This window comes from Zerene cesonia, chromosome 10, assembly GCF_012273895.1.
Source record: "Zerene cesonia ecotype Mississippi chromosome 10, Zerene_cesonia_1.1, whole genome shotgun sequence".
In the NCBI taxonomy this organism is placed as follows: domain Eukaryota; kingdom Metazoa; phylum Arthropoda; class Insecta; order Lepidoptera; family Pieridae; genus Zerene; species Zerene cesonia.
This window is the reverse complement of record NC_052111.1, coordinates 6800954-6819157: the sequence shown is the minus strand read 5'-3', so window position 1 is coordinate 6819157 and position 18204 is coordinate 6800954. Positions and strand designations below refer to the sequence as shown.

General features: G+C 31.7%; 1 protein-coding gene across 1 annotated transcript; it reads left to right on the top strand.

Annotated features, from left to right (window-relative positions):
• Positions 1-6379: 6379 nt before the first annotated feature.
• On the top strand, positions 6380-17484 carry LOC119829691 (peptidylglycine alpha-hydroxylating monooxygenase). The gene is made up of 9 exons (XM_038352323.1): positions 6380-6741; positions 9045-9102; positions 10333-10420; positions 11047-11122; positions 13330-13456; positions 14181-14229; positions 14928-15073; positions 15784-15973; positions 16597-17484. Exons 1-9 carry the CDS (start codon positions 6619-6621, stop codon positions 16763-16765), a joined length of 1026 nt encoding a protein of 341 aa, XP_038208251.1. The 5' UTR covers positions 6380-6618; the 3' UTR covers positions 16766-17484.
• The last annotated feature ends 720 nt before the right edge of the window (positions 17485-18204 follow it).

Sequence of the window (18204 nt, the reverse complement as noted above, 5' to 3'; positions counted from 1 at the left end):
TATCATTCGTACAGTATTTGTGCGATAACTGTGAAAGGAGTTTCCACTGAAATAGTCCCTTTCAAGCGACTTGGCATCACATTGTCGTCTATATATATGATTATTTTGTCTGATTGGCTGAACTTCGGATATTTCCATTCAATAAATTCATGTTTGTATCATTTTCTGCGTGCGATACTTATGGAATCTTAAAATAGATTCTGCACATATATATTACGTTTGTTAACTGACCCTGTGAATTTGAACGTTTCATGGATTTTCGACGTTAGTATATTGTATTTTCGTTTTCTTATGTATACTATTATAATAATAGTTACTCCGCTGTGGAGACAACACAAAAAATTTCCATAAGAACTTGGCTAGCCTAGCCAAGCCTAGGAATTTGTTTTTTCTGATATCTTTTTATCGTTTGTCTCGATATTTTTATGTAGGCAGATAGTTATTTGTCACGTATGCAATTTGCATTTATAAACTGACTGCATTTTCTGTGGTATATTATAAATATGTTAACATACAAATTTTTAATCTTAAATTTACAAACGATTATATAAGTAGCTTTCTAATTAATGTATTAATTATATGAACGACTTTAAAGAATAACGTCAATTCTTGCTTTAAACGAAAACTTTTCATATAACCTACCCAAATAAACACAATCTAGTTAAGGTTCATAAATGAAGCAGTTAACCCACTGACCCTACCATATACCATTTAAGCCTCTATGACAGATGTTTTCACGGCGCAAACTACCATAAAACATGCAAAAAGAACATAAATTGTCGCCAACAAACTTTAAAAAACCCACAGAGCCCCAGAGCAAGTACTTATCAACGAAAACTTCCTGAAAATTACAGTAACTAAGTCGACTGTAGAAATGAATTGTGTAGTCTGTGGTTTTTAGTTTATCTGTGAACGACCTTGCGTGACAAAGTAAAATGTAAAATTGCGATAGGCTAGGAAGGGGTCAAAACGTGTCAAAGAAATACTTTTGTTATTTTTCTTAACAGTTAAAGCTCAGCTTAGCCTTATGTTAAAAGAAATTGTGTGATAACACTAGGAAAAATAATTATTAAAGTACCATTGTGGGAAGTTAAATTTCATTTCAGCACATTGTTCTTATTAGTAACACTCTGCTTAAAATAATAGCATTTCTTATAACATTTTTAAACAAATATTGATACTTTTTAGGACCACTTATTTTATGCAAAATTCGCTAAAAGGCTGCTTATTTGATGATTGAATTAAGTGCTTTTGCGATAGATAAAACATTAATCAAGGGAAGGAGTTAAATTTTTAAGAACTATTTTTAGGAACAAAAAATGTTTAACAGTAAAAATTTTATGTACATGAACCGTTAACAGAAATATATTGATTATTTTAATATGAGATTAAAAACAATATGACATTAATCGCGTATAAAATCGGTCCCAATTTATTACTAATTGCCTATTACTAAATCGAGCATTAATAAAGGGTCATTAACTTTTACGACTCTGACGCATACCTTCACTTTACCGAAAATCAAAGACGTTTATAGAAACTTTTACGCATGGCAACAATACCAATAAAGACCAATCATCTGTACTGGAATTCAATTTCACCAAACGTAAGCAATTCTCATATCAGCGACAAACGTATTGCCCCTCGGCTTTCCCTCTAAGATAAAAAAAGAATTGTAACCCATCGGAGCATCTGCTAGGGGACTGCAACGCGATTGCAGTTTGTAGATATTTAGGGTTCTGCTTGTATTTTTTGTTACACCCTGGCTGAATATCGTCCAGGCTTTTGATGTTATAATAGAGTGGATATGTTTTGTGTTGCTTTCAAATAGTATTTACTATCTTGCCAATATCCTCTGTTGGCATTTGCCTGTGTTTATATCACATTTGAAGAAATATCTATTGAATAATAATGACACACTTCTTTTGACTTTTTGCATAGTTATTAAATGCATATGAAAAACTCAAGTTCAAAAATTTTTTCCATGTGAACTGTTATCTGTCAAGTGTTTATAATTAATATTTTTTAAGCTAACACCGATTCGGAAGGTGCGCTTCTTCCGAGGACAATCTGGAAGAAACTCGATAGGTATCAACTCTTTTTAAAGTATCTCTGCCCATATGTAGTAAGTATCTACTACATAATATAGTAATGAAACTGAATTAAAATTCATTGGCTGCCTGATAACTGCCATATTTTCCATTAGCGATTTATTCATTATATAATGCATTTTTAGCATCGAGTTTGAAGTTATCCGTTTATTGCGTAAGAAGCTTTTTTGAATCAGGGTATACTTAACTATTGAATACAAGCAATGTTATTATATATAAGAATACATCCTAAATAGTGAGAAAAGTTGGCATACATATTATAAGTTCATCTAGCTATGAAGAAAACTAGCAGTTACAAAAAAATAACTGATGAGGTCACAAAAAACAACGCTCTTCAATTTGATGCCCATTAAAGTGTACACAAAAAACTTCCTAAAAGAACTTCAAAAACTCCCATCAAAAGTTCTAAAATTTGGAGTTAGAAACCCTGCCACCAGATGTCAAGCAATCCAATTTAGGACAACACCAATAGGCACTTCAACCTAAGCGTTTTACGTCATAATAGAAAACTCATTAATTCCAAGTGATAACTCTCAGAGCAACTGCATCTTAATTACTCCAAACTTAGCTATTTAGCTATCTGAACTCGTGAAGTGTCTTTACGTGCTGCCTTAAAATTCATTTAAAGTTTCAGGGCTCAACTTTCTAGGTCCTAGCAACAAAGGATATTTACGAGCATACTTTATAATCTTGTACTCAGTGTTATACTAAACAGAGGAAAAATGGGACAATGATAATTAAAAAAAATAAATAAAATTGGATAACTTATTGGGTAGGACGCATACGATATTAAAAAAAAATACGGAACGCTTTATTTAGAATGTACTTATAAAAAAAGACAAAAAACACGCTTTAATGGTTGAATTAACTATATTGCCTCACTTGTAAACTCACACTCACTGATTCTAGTATTAGTGTACAAAGTTTGTAATAAATCTGTTCTTTTAAAGTGGGTCAAAATCTAGTCTAACATAGTTTAGATAGACTCCATGTACATACCATTAAAACACCTAACACCATAATATACGTGTCACTGAATAATTGAAGATTTAGTTATACTTATACCTAATTCCGTTTACTTTTGCTTTCATTCCATCTCATTCGTCGTATGGACCACAACAATATACTATAATACCCTATCCCAATATCCGTTGGCATTCACCCACAAACCCAATAAGGTCACGTGTACATCCATGTCAAATTTCGTACGTGTGTATCCTCCTTGACGTATGAACCGATACATACTCGGGTACGTGATCTGTGTGTAAATAGGCTTATGTCAAAGATTATGGTATAATCTGCAGAGGAGACTAGCAATTATAGAAACAGAATTTTTGTATTTTAGGTTAAGAATTGTCCCAAAATTAGGTATAATTATAGCTATGAGTACCTTCAAATACATAAAGTAGTTATGGAAGAGCGAGAGAGAGAGTACCGATGATAGTAATTTTCTCAGTATGAAGCAAATAAATTAGATGCACTATAAAATTATATTTTTTCAAGAATTTGAAGCATTGTCCCCAAGCCTTATATAGGCTCTGTATGATGTTTTCAAAGGTTTCAGATTAAATTCTATTGCTTTCATTATGTGCCCCTCGCCAGTTTAATTTAACATATTTTTTTTAAGAACAATTTTCAACAAAGATACATAACATTTAATAAAAACACTAAATAATTTAAATCAATATATAACAAATATTTATATAAAAAGTTTGAAAAAATCAAACACATCTACAAATAACTTTATCTTTGGCCCTTATTTCTATACCTGTCTGCATTTACCATGTCGAGAGTTATTAGTAATCGTGAGAAATATTTATTATATTAGATACATTATCGCTGCAACTATGATAGATAAACATATATAAATTATTCAAAGAACACAATATACGTTAGAATTACAAAAAAAAAAAAAAACAAAACAATTTTCAAATGCACACTGAGAAGAATACTGTTACGCAGCAATCAGAAAAATGAAAGATTCAAAGACACATAGTAAGACTAAACTATAATAAAAAAAAAACTAAAGTAACAATGCTAGTGAGTAATCCATGAAAGAGATAAAGGTTAAGCATACAGTATAATAATATATTTATGAATATGATTATATGACCTACATCCGAAGTAAAAAATACCGTCTGTACGAGATGTTTCATTGTTCTACGAAAGGCAATATATATCACGTCTAATGTAAAAACGTGTGAACATCACGCCCGACATCAGATATATTGAACGGCTTTGACAGGATATCAATTGGGGCTGCGGAAAAATTCACTATTTCCACGAAATTACATTGTATATTGCTATATAAAATATGGGTTAGACCGCTTGCGAATGGTTTGACTCAGGTCCTGTTTGTTATTGAATCTGTCTTTGGATAAACAATGACATTTTCTTACTGGTAACGTACCTGCAACGGTAAAAATTATTTAAGTAAGATTTATATTTAAGCCTTTTATTATTCTCATTATTTCATGAATTTTTGACTTTGCTGTCGGTGATTTTGTTAACAGTAACATCCCTTCGACGACAACCACAAGTTTCGATTTGAACTCTCTCAAGTCTTTTCAATAGCCATAAAAATCTTATTAACATTTTTTATATCATACCCAGAGCAGTTGCAGACCTATGGAAGAAATTTATAGTGATACTAGCTGCGCCCCGCGGTTTCACCCGCGTAAGTCCGTATCCCGTAGGAATATCGGGATAAAAAATAGATGTTGGCCGATTCTCAGACCTACCCAATATGCTTACCAAATTTCAGAGGAATCGGTCAAGCCGTTTCGGAGGAGTATGGCAACGAAAACTGTGACACGAGAATTTTATATATATAGATAGAAGAAGAAGATAAAACTGCATTTTAATAAAAAGACTGTTAAAACTACTGAAACATATAATCCAATAGATATGTGTGTTCTGATCTATTTACAATGCTGTAAAGATCAGTATAACGTGAATATCAGGAGTTTTGAAACCTGACAAATAACTTTATCACTACAAGATACTTCCATTAGGGCTTGATGTAGACATGGTTCGTTGCCAAGATGAGATAAACAAAGTACCGAAGCTGCTGTTCTTAAGATTTTTAAATTATAGTATAAATAATTTGAACACTATTTTTATTTAAAATAGATTTTAATAGAAACACTGTTGTTCTCGTGGTCATGTTATTACTAAATCTACATAGCCTACAAAAAATGCTATTTTTAGTTACTGTTGGCTAAGGAGCTGGTGGGTCACTTGATGGCAAGCGACCAGAACCACCCAAACCCTTCCCCTAAAAAATTGTGTGAGGCTCTTCGCAAAATTATAACAGCTTCTGTGATGCAAACTAAAATAAAATGTTTCAATTTATACCCGCCTTATTTTTATGTAATATCTTCCTAGCCCCTAGAATAGGGGATGGAAATTTGTCTGTGACCTTCCGCAAATTTGTACTGTAGGTATATTCTGATACAAAAATATAATAAAATGATTTAATTAAAACAAATTAATTTCTCTTCCGTGTTCTAAATCAGTAAAGGGGAACTGTGTTACCCCGAATTAAACGCACGAAGCCGTGGGCAAAAACTAGTACGGTCATAATTGAAATTCTTTTTTAACTTCTTTTTCAGCCCGATTTAACCCAGAGTTCAGTATAGGCCTTTTCGCATCAATTTCCTTTATCGTCTTATATTTGATTAAAATGCCATCTATTGGCTTTTTGTTAAATTAATACAATACTCTACTACAGTTGTTTCACGCATTGGTGGACAAAACTGTAGATGTCGCTTTTAATTTTAATTTAATCATAATACATATTTACTAAAAAATCTTGTTGATTTAGACCAAAACTCGCATTAATTTTAATTTTTAGTTAAATTCTTGAAATTCTAATATAGCACTATATGGATACTATTAAACTGCACATTTAATTTCTAAACGAATAATATTACCATATATGACTTTCAAGAATTTACAAAAAAAATTCAATTTAGTTACTTACTCTTAATAGTATAATCTAAGATTTAGCTAAAGGGATTTTGATGAATTTCTCTTGGCTCGAATCAGTAAATTCCCTTTAACAGAACTGATAACGTAATTTTCATTTTTGAGTATTTTCAACGGAATAGTTACTAATAATATAGGAAACAATAATTTAGATTTCATCTTTACTAAGAAACAAATCCCTATAATTACATTATAAACAGCTGATTGAAAAATATTTTCCTTTAAATTGGGCAGAACTTTTATTACTGGCTACACAAACGTATGACGTTACTCGTTAGTAGAATCAGGATTCGTCGTCAGTGGTTGTTTATTTTATAGATTAAGTTTATTGATCCATCAGTACTTAGTTTTTACAACCTGAGTGCATGTCGTATTATTTGCTGTGAAAATAAGTGAACACATTGCAAACACAATTAAACGCTTCATCAACATCTACATAACTTAAACAAGTGTTAATTTAAATTTTCCGAATAGCTCTTTTCTAAGTCTACGCGGGTTTAAATATATCCTAATAATTATGGAAAGTTTAAATATCATGTTCAAAGTGTTAATTTTTATAGTTTCCTTAAATATACGAGTAGTTTTTTCATATGAAGTGGATACATACGATTTTCTCATGCCAAATGTGTATCCCCATAGAGTAAGTATTTTTTGTTTTTACCTGAAATATAAAATATACGTGGCCGAGATTCTTTTTTTACGTTCAATTTATTTTTGTGTTAAGCTAGGTCAGGGATAGATCCTATAAGTATCTATTAAGACTGGAGTTCTATTTATTTTAAATAACTAAGTATATCATAGGAATTCTATTCAAGTTCCTTCCTTCTATATTATTTAATACAGTTTTTAATTTTCATTTCAATAGGGTTCTTAAGTACTGGTTTTATTATTCTATATGTGATGTGTAGATAACACACATATGCTATAAAACCTAAAACTATGATGATGGTAATTATTATTTTATCTGTAATTTGTACCTATTTAATCTATACTTGCCAAGGAAGTAAAAAAATTAATAAATCCATTAAATGCGGTTAGTACTATTAGCACTTATAGTTAATATAGTTTGATTATAGTAATGACATATAATAAATTTTTTATTTTTTTGTGGTTTTGAAATGAATGAAGAAATAACTTATCTATGCATTGATAAGTTATTTATTGAAATTTAAATTGCAATTTCCTACAAAGTTTTCAAATAACAACTACTACTAAAATTCCCAGAGTAAGTCAGAGTGGACACAACATATAGTTCACCAAGTCGGTTAAATTAGTATAAAAGTCTAATTTGAATATCTGTTGGTATTTGGTGATATTTAAAAGCACATAATATTACATTGCTTCTATTACAGTCATCTTTACTGTTTAAATAACAAATTAAACAATTTCTTCTCTTATTTATAATCAAATTTAAAGATATTTTAACATTTAATAGTGTTTTCTACGTTTTTAAGTAATTACCGCATAAGACATTGAAGAAAATTTTTATTATATTTCTTTATTGATAAAGACATACTGCATATAAAGCATACACAGGTTTCGATTATAGGAATGCTAGATATAAAACAAGTAAGCACAGTAATGTAAGTAAGTATTATTTGACTGCCTGTTAGATGGGTATCAATTCAAAAAAAAAAAACATATCAATCAGACATGGACATTGGACATACATGAAATATCATTATATAAATGGATTAGTTATAGGTATATTTGTTAAGTGTCTTGCTAAGCGTGAAACTCGAGAATTGGTAGACCAATTGGACTATTTTTTTTATGGTTCTTGTTAAGGCACAAGGAAGGTGTTTATAGGGTGAAAATTTTAAAATTAGGTGGACGGCTACTTCTTAATATAAAATATTAATAAGTCGTAATAACTTATATTAAATCTATGATACAGTTGTTATCTATTGATCCATGGAGCAATAAGGCTCTAATCAAATACTCAATGCTTATCTGTTCCTTGATAAAAGATTTTCATATTGCGAAATTTAATTTATATTAAAACTTCTATGGCTCTTCTATTAATATTAAATTGAGTAAGTAGGTAATATATTTTTATCGAAAACTGTTGTCAATGTCTTCAATAATTTTCATATTTGAACCACTGTACATAAAAATAAATAAATAAATAAAAATAAATAAATAAATAAATAAATAAATAAAACATAGTCCATCCAAAGATTGTGCAGAGCAAACAAATGGATATACAGATTAAAGATATCCGCAAGTTTATTTTAGTAAAAAATTTTTATTTTAACATTAAAAACAAACACTCCAATTTTATATATTTGTATAGGTAATGTAAATAATGGGTTTCTCATTACTCATCAGTCAATGATGTAATTCTATATATATGTACAATACATGTTCAACAAACTATATAATTTTTAAATTGCTGTTATAATCCAGCACAATACATGAATAAATTGAACAATTTTGTCCTGATATTAATCAAATGTCCATAATAACATACCATTTTACAAGCACCATAACATAATATTTGCTTTATATTTATGAACAGAGTTCAATCTATTGATATTGGATGTATATATTGGGCAATATATGAGCATCATACATAGTTTTGCACAAAGAAAAAAGAATTCGATATATTTTATCTGTATTTCCAGTACAACCTTAACCTTAACAAGACTTAACAGATATATCTGTATATTTTTAAAGAATAATGGATGTTTTCCTTGACTAAAATTTTCTATCTACAATTAGTATTAAAAGTAACGTCACTACAGGTTATGTACAAAATTCCTGGAAAACATGTTATGCTTAGCTGAAAAAAATAATTTCATTGACGTCTTTCTAGGAAAGTTATATCATATTCAACAGTACAATCTAAACATGTTGAGTTATATGCAAATTTTTTCGTCATGCGGGTACCGTTGCGCAATTACTGCTTATCAGTGATGACAATTTGTTTGTTTGTTTCAGGATGAACTATATCTATGTACGCCTATCAGAATATCACCAACACAAAACTTTTACATAGGTAAGTGATCTATACTGAAGAAGTTAGCATATAAGGTACAAACTCGGTGGGGAACTACCGGTTTGCTCTGGAAGTCTTCAAGAGTAGAGGGAACGGGTACCTTCTAGGGAGCACGCGCCATTTGAGGCGAAAACTAAATAAATTATGAACAAGTGAATGTAATCTTGTCGATTTGGTTTAACTGGTCGAAAGAGGTTCTCAATTTAATTGTATTTTCTTTTGTTTTTTATTAATTTTATATCAATTTCGTCAGTTATATTCAATTGGCGTGTTACGGAATCGGAAATTGTCGTCATTTGGGTGCATTTTGAGTAGTACTTTCCCCTCAAGGACATCGTATCAGTGAGATTTTTTTTTAAAAGAGAAATTAAATATATTTTAATAGTTTATCTGTTATTAATAGGAGTAACATAGGCATATGTAACAGAATACTGGTACGTAGTACTTACTAACAAATAACACCGTTTGTATAATTAATATACATATCTTACTTGAACAATTGTTTCTATGTATTATGTCAACAGGTCTCCGGGGGATAACCTCTGTTAATCATTGCAAAACAAATATTTCGATAAAATGGAATTCCCCCATTTCTGTCAGAATTTATGACATAATATGAATATAATATTCATACAGATATTATTATACTTAGTTAGTTCATTTTAGTTACTATCTTTCCGTCCGCGGCTTTGCTCGTGTAGCCAGTGAAAAATTGTTTATGGGTTTCACCAGTATAGATGCCGTTTCCGTCTTTATTTATCGGATCAAAAACTATCTCCGCACCAAATTTTCTTCAAATCGGTTCAGGCGTGATGAAGACAAAGACAGGCAGCAGTTACTTTGGCATTTATAACATTAGTAAAGATTTAACTGTTAAATATATTCCTTTATTATAAAACTAGTAAACACTTTTACAATATCAATCCAATTGTTTGGGGAACAATTGGCGCAAATAAAACAAAATGTTTTTACCTTTGTTATTTTGTTTGGTTTAATTTAAATATTTTTTAATAATTATAAATAAGATATAGTAATATAGTCGGTTATTTAATATAATAAAAATCAATGCAATGTTTCAAATAGAAACTTATGTGAACTTATGTGTTTGAAGGCAAGATGCAATATAAATTTTAATTTGTTATAACGTACGTTGATTTTGTGTTTCTACTCTAACACCTTTTTAGTAAAAGGTTACGACATCTTAATAAAATATCATTTTCTTTATTCCAGTTGGCTTCAAACCCAACGCGACTATGCATACAGCACATCATATGCTTTTATATGGTTGTTCCGAGCCGGGGTCTAATGATTCTGTGTGGTAAGTGAGAATTTTTGCAAGGCAATATAAGACATTTTGGCATATGTGTTAAAGTTCTATTTTGCGTAACATCCGATGAAATTTTTGTGTTGTATTAGTAATAAGCGAGCGAAGTTGTGTGTGTTCGAATTGTGCATACTAAAGTAAATATGTATTAATGTTTTTATTATTTCCTTCGTTTTGCCAAATAAGAAAGAACTTTAATGGTAGTTGTCTTTAAGTCCTTTTTTCAATGAATCAGATGAAAATCTCTCCAAGCAGTAGAAGACGTAAGATATAGTTTCGAGAAAATTAAATCTTTAGCTATCTTTTTCTTTTGTATTGTTAATTTAGCTTTATTGAATCGGCATTTGGTTGCATGAAGAGGTTTACAAATCTTGTCGCTCTGTAGTCAATGATTTTATCAAAGTCCGTCTTATTCTGCATTTAAATCTTTCAAACAATAATCCATAGTAATTATTGCAATTGTAATCATATATAGCATTGACATCAATTATTGTTTAACTGTTTCGATTTATTGTTTATCCACAAACAAACAAAACGTGTTTTTAACGTTACGTAATCTCGTGAGTTAATAATGCTAACAAAAATAACGGGTATTGTTACCAGCTATGTTTATATTTCAGGAGCTGCGGCGAAATGCAAAGCAGTAAAGTGGATAGCATGTACGCTACGTCGAGCCCCTGTAGTAATGGATCACAGGTAGTGTCTTAGAAGTGTAGAAGTTAATTATACATTAATTCTTCTCCTTAAGTATATCAGCACACACAATGATACACACAGTATAGTAAATTCAAAACGCATGATAGCTCTACAGTAGTTGCTCAAGTAATGAACTTAGACTTCATCCTAAGATTCGGGGGTGCGAAACCATACGAGCGTGCGGGAAGCGTTTCAATCTATCTGCGCATTATCCTCATCATCGCTGTTCGAAACGGTGAAGGATTGTGAGGAAACCGGCATGTTATCCTCATCATCGCTGTTCGAAACGGTGAAGGATTGTGAGGAAACCGGCATGTCCAAGAGTCAAAAGTAAGAAGACATGTGACATCTGCCAGCCCGAACATGCCTAGCGAAAATTATGGCTTAAAGCCATAGGAAGCCCGTGTCCCTGCATTGGGAACATATGGGCTAAAAATGCTACAAACTTTAGGATTTTGTTGGAAAAGACAATCCAATTGGAGGCTACTCGATAAAAGCGTAGGCAGAATGATAATTAAACTAGCTTCTGCCCTCGACTTCATTCGCGTGGAATAGTTACTTTGAGCTAACGCTAACTAGCAGCGCACGCGGCGGAAGCTCTTAAAAGGAAACAGAAAATTAATTTTGAAAAATTCTTCTTGTTTCTCCGGTTCTCCTATTGGTTTTAGCGTGGCGATATATAGCCTATGGTCTTCCTCAATAAATGAAATAATTTTTCAAATCGGACCAGTAGTTCCTGTGATTAGTGTGTTGAAACAAACAAACTCTATAATATTAGTATAAGTATAGATAGGGCTGGCTATATAATATACATATCCCAGTTCCTATTACACAAGGCTACCCTTCCCTTGCAGTTATATTAAAATGATATCGTTCTACTTGCTTTTTGAATCAGAATTTGATCATGTTCAAAAATCCGCACGAGGCTACTGCAAAATAAGCGTGTAATATAAGCAAATACGTTAGAATATGATTCAATATTGATAGCGCACGCCGGAACGAATGTATGAATTGATACATTGCGTTTTGAATGCGATTCTGAATCGTTTGATGATGTGCGTGCCAATAACCAAACTATATGGAAATATGGAAATGAAAATAATACTGAATTCGGTTCCCTCGTTGACCTCTATGATTTCCTTGTTTAATTCAACAAAAACCGGCTTAAAATTGTATATATTATTACCATTAGTAGTTTATTTATTTATATATAACAAGTTAACAAATATAAAAAAATTAAAATAAAGTTTAATTGTTAAGTTGGCATATAAAATGTATACGTTTGGTTGCTATGAGTCTAAACACAGACTAAAAGATTTCAGATCAGTGATGTTCTATAAGGACATTATCTTAATATACCCTCTGCTAAAAAGGTGAAAAAAAAACATATTTAAAAAAGAGAGTAATGCTGTAGGTGTACGCGTACCCGAACCGTACGCGTACGCGTATGCGAACCTGACGCACGCACACCATAAAAATAACATATCATATAATATTTTTATGGTGCGCGTCGGTACATATCCTACGTAGTAAAAACCGACATGTCCAAGAATCAAAAGTTCGACTATATGTGTCATCTGCTAACCCGCACCTGACCAGTGTGGTGAATTATGGCTCATAGGAGGATAGTCTCCCTGTAGTGGGAACAAATAAATGCTAATGGCAAAGGTGAAGGTGATCTTCAAATATAACTGATCATACAAGCAAAAGATTCTCAAAATACAATAACTGTTAAAAGTTTCCCAGTTTATCAAGAACTAGTGGTCCGCCCTGGCTTCCCCCGTGGTACATATATAGCCTATAGCGATCCTCATAATAATGGGCTATCTAAAGTAGTTAGTAACCATACTCCTCCGAATCGACTTAATCGATTTTGACGAAATTTTGTGTTCATATCGGGTAGGTCTGAGAATCAACATCTATTTTTCATACCCCTAAACGTAAAGAAAAATGCAGAACAGTGTTTGCCAGGTCAGCTTATTATAGACTAGACGTTCGTTCCGGTTCCGCCCCAATATCAAAATTACTGTTTTATCCCAAGGGAGCATGACCCAAGTCGATTCATACCAAAACTGTATACCAAAATTCATCAAATTCAGTTGAGTAGTTTCAGCGTGATTAACGGACAAATAGCCAGACAAACAAACCTTCACATTTATAATATTAGTGTGTTAGTGTGAAGTGTGATTATAGATTGTTATTTGCAGATTGTATACGCATGGGCCCGTGACGCACCGAGTCTGGAGCTGCCGCCAGATGTCGGGTTCCTCATTGGCCGCGATTCGCCAATCAAATACCTTGTGCTACAAGTCCACTATATGTCCAAATTTCCTGGTTAGTCTTCATTGAATATCTGCACCTTTCTAAGCAATAATTACATCACATTTTATCAGCTTGTGGACTTAAAAATCAAAGACGTTTTAACGGATTTTAAACGCGATTTATCATTCATGTTATTTAACATCATAACGACATTTCGAAAGCTTTACAGCGAGCACGGTCACGGGGAGACGTCAGTCTCTTTAAAATCCGTTAAAATGTCTAATTTCTTTCATACTCGCGTAATATCAAATGCAAGAAAATGTCTTGTGGGTTGATATTAACGTTTATTGAGCAAAAAAAATCGTACAATTGATTATTTAAGTAATATATTTTTTTTAGTTTTTAATTTTCAATCGACTTCAAAAAAGCAGGCAGTTATCAGTTCGATTGTATTTTTTTGGTATTGTTACCCCGTAACTTTTTACTGAGTTAACCGATTTCTGATTGATGATTTTTTTTACTTGAATTATGATGCCTCCTTTATGGTCCCATTTATATTGAGTCTAATTCTGATTGAGATAATTAGGAGGGAGTTAAGTTTTTGTAAAAAATATTCTGTATGCAATACTTAAGTCTTTTCATTTATGTATCGTAATAAAAAAAATCCACCAAATTTTCTTATAACATCATATACTTATTAAAGGTTCTAAAAATACTGCATTTATAACCAACTGTTGTTTTTTATGTCAACTATTACCTAAGTACCTGCATTCATCAAAACGTATAATTCTTTCAGCTGGCAAAACGGACAATTCTGGCGTTTTCCTGAAATATACACAAGCAGTGTAAGTAGAACGATTTAATTTTTTATATACAATACATATCAACAAGCCAAAAAACGTTAACAAATGTGTATGTTAGTAACAACATTTTTCCCTTTCCTATTTTGCTTGGCAAAAAATTATTTAAATGAAAAATGCATTTAGATGCGTTCTTTCGATTTATGCAATAAAATGCTTATTTAAGCTTTATAAGTAGAACTGCATTTGATTTTCATCACAAAAAAGCAATATATAATACCATGTACCTGGAAGGTATTTGAAAATCCATTAAATGATCACTATAAACTTGTAAAAAACTACCCTCAACCAAAAACTCACTCGCGTATAATTTGACTTTACTAATGAAATCAATTTTTAAAACGAACTGCGTCCTCAGTCTAAGAATGTTTCACACACTGAAGCTACCTACATCAACAGTCGAATTTTCTACTCTTTCAGGTTTCAAGGGTTCATAGGAGTGAAATAATAGACATAGCGAAATACTCCACTTTCGCCCAACTATTATGATTTGAAAACTATTAGATTATAAAAATTTTATATTCACTCGCTTCACTACTTCCAGTTATTTTTATTAAATATTTGGATTAAATTACCCCTAGCATACCCCGTTTTTCTCCCTCAAAAACATGGCGTATTCAACGTGTCTGAAGTGTTCACTTCGAAAGGTTCATTACTATATCTCTTATATTATTATTTTTCAGTATGCCCCGACAAGCTGCCGTTCTACTCCTTGGCACGAGTGGAGTGATCGCCCCACACAAGGTGGAACATATGGAGACAGCTTGCACTCTGCGAGAGGACAAAGTGATCCACCCCTTCGCGTTCCGCACCCACACACATAGCCTTGGTGAGTTATGTTCTAGAATGTTCCATTTCGCAACGTAACACTGGAAACAGGAAAAATTTATTTGTTCTCGGATTTTTTTCTTCAGATAAAATCACACAGTTCAAGAATTAGTTGAAAAATTAAGGTACTGTTTATTTTGTCATAGTTTTAACACATATTATAGTGTCGGTTAGTTTTCTCTAAAATGGTCGTTTAAGACGTTATTTGTCTATAATACAGCGTGTTTGTAGAAGAGTTACTGCCATTGGTGCCGTTTTACAAGATCTAGAAGTTAGATAAGAAAAAATGCTGACGAGAAATGGCACTTTATGTGATATTCACAGCCATGAAATGGTCAAGAAGGTGTAATCTGATTAAATAACTTCTTATTATCTAAAAATGTTTATCTAAATCACCATATTATATCTCTCAGTTACACCCATGTAGTCGTATATAAAATAGATAGCTTAATTAAGTTCCTGAAACATTGAAATAAGATGGAAATCATAATCATAAAAGTCAAGAATTGTATTAGATTCTAAATACATTTGAGGGATATTTTAGCCGCTTACTGATTATCCCTGATCACCTATTTGATAATTAACTTGAATTGTCACAATATTCTGCCGACAAATAAACAGAACATTATATGGAAAACCGTCCCTGTATGCTATAAAACTCAATTCCAAGTCCTAAATCCTGAATCTAGCCTTACATCTCTCCTATTCTAGGCCAACAAGTATCCGGCTACGTGGTGCGGAAGTCGATGAGCGGGGACGACTGGTCTCTAATAGGCACCAAGGACCCGCAGAAGCCCCAAATGTTCTACCCCGTTGTGTATAATAGCCCCATCGGCAAAGGGGACATATTGGCCGCGAGGTGCATTATGAAAAATGATCACGATTATATGGTGAAGATTGGGTGAGTGTAATAAAAATTCGCTTTTCCCGCCGCTTCGTAGGCTATAAATTCGGAGTAGTTTGATCTATGTTATTACTCATATGAACCTTTCCCTTGAATCTAAAATATCTAAGGCAGTGGTGGCTCAGTGGTGAGAACCTCGGACTTCAAAATCGATAAGTAGGGGTTCGAGACCAGGCGAGCGTGCAGGAAATAAATTGATTTTTCGATTTATCTGCGCATGTAGATAACATCACCACTGCTTAAAACGGTGAAGGAAACCGGCATATCCGAGAATCAAAAGTTAGACGACATGTGATATCTGCCAAGCCGCACTTGGCCTGCGTGGTGGATTTTGGCCTGAACCCTCATAGAAGGCTTGTGTCCCAGCAGTGGGAACATATATGGGCTGATGATGATTATGATTTCTCTTGAATCACTCTGTCTATTAAAAAGTTCAGTTAGTTAGGTAGTTCATCTAGGCATACATACATAGATACAGACGCGGGGAGTGACTTTGCTTTATAGTATGTAGTGATTAATCTCTATTTCATCTTGGGCACAGTATTACTCGTGAACTGCTGCACCAATATAAACCTATGTACCTACAGAAGAAATTAGATAGAATCATTAATTACTTTCAGATCAACGAACCAGGATGAGATGTGTAACTTTTACCTAATGTACTGGGTGGAAAATGATACTCCACTTGATATGAAGTACTGTTTCTCGATCGGACCACCATTCTACTATTGGAATACGGCCCCAGAGGAGTTTAATCGAATCCCCGATATAGACGACAATAGCGTGTAATTCTCGAACTTCTGGCGCAGGTAATAAGGTTGAATGTACCTATAAAGTAACTGTCATTGCATAATATTATATATAGGAAAGTAATTGAGAATAACTTGAGTTATTTGATAGGTATTTCTTTAGTGGGTCAACTTGATGTTTTGATGTATGAGTAGTTTTATTAGTGAATACTATAATGATTTATTTTGACTTCGGCAACGTTATTTGTCGGTGTTTAATAGTAATTCCGAATACATTCCTAAATTTGAATTTAACTTATTGAAATATTTTTTATCATGATCTAGAATTGTTGTTATTAATTGTCTATATTTATTATATATTATCTGTGTTATTATTTTTTACATACTTAAATATCACTTATTATGATTTAGTGGTTTTTTGTCTTAAAGACAACTTAAAAAAAATTATACAATGATACATTGATAAAGATAAAATAAAATTCATTACTCTATTAAATAACTTATAAAATTGTGTTATATATACTGAATCTAGTTTTATAAAAATTTTAACATTGTGTCAAAGAATAAATTAACTTTTTAATCGCGCTTAACTATGCTCAAAGAAAATATCACACTAAAACTATTGGGATTTGAAATAGTCGATTATTTATAAATATAATTATTCATAATATCATATTCGTATAAAAACATTTAATGCACAAGAATGTGGTTAATGTATGAGATTCGAGAGATTATTTTAGGTTATTGAAAAAAAAAAAATCATATCAGTATAAATGGGTAATATCTATATGTAGGTAAAAAACTAAACATTCCAGAATATATTTTAGCGTAGCTGTATTTTATAGAATTCCAATGACTACATTTTATCAAAAATGAAAAAAATGATATAAAAAAAAAAACATTTTTGACTGCCATCATATAATTAACATACCCATTTATGAAATTATGTCTGTATTATTTTATGGTGAAATTTAATATTTTTTGTTTGATCTGCTACATTCCTAGTATACATTAAGATATATATAACGGCCGATTTTTTTACTTAATTAGTTTTGTTTTGCTGATCGCTAATCATTTTTTTTTTATTGTTAAGAAAAAAAAACACATTTGGCGAAACTGATAGCTTTATTCACATAAAGTCTGAGTTGTTTCAGATCTGACATATTTTTAAGTATTTACAACTTCTAAGCTTTTTATTCACTTAAAACTGATTTTGAATGACTAAACTTAAAACACGTTTTTATCAAATAAATTTCTGTGTACAGATTATGTTAAGTTGTTAAACATAATCTGATCTGAGGGTTTTTGTAAAATGTACACATTACAAAGATCTTAATACATTTATATACGAACTATGTATATTTTTTTACTAAATAAATATGAACGGACACACAAATGAATGACTCGGTACGGAAACTGGACTTTGATATGTAAATAGATATAACAAATAAAAATGTAATAAAGTATAAAATAGCTATA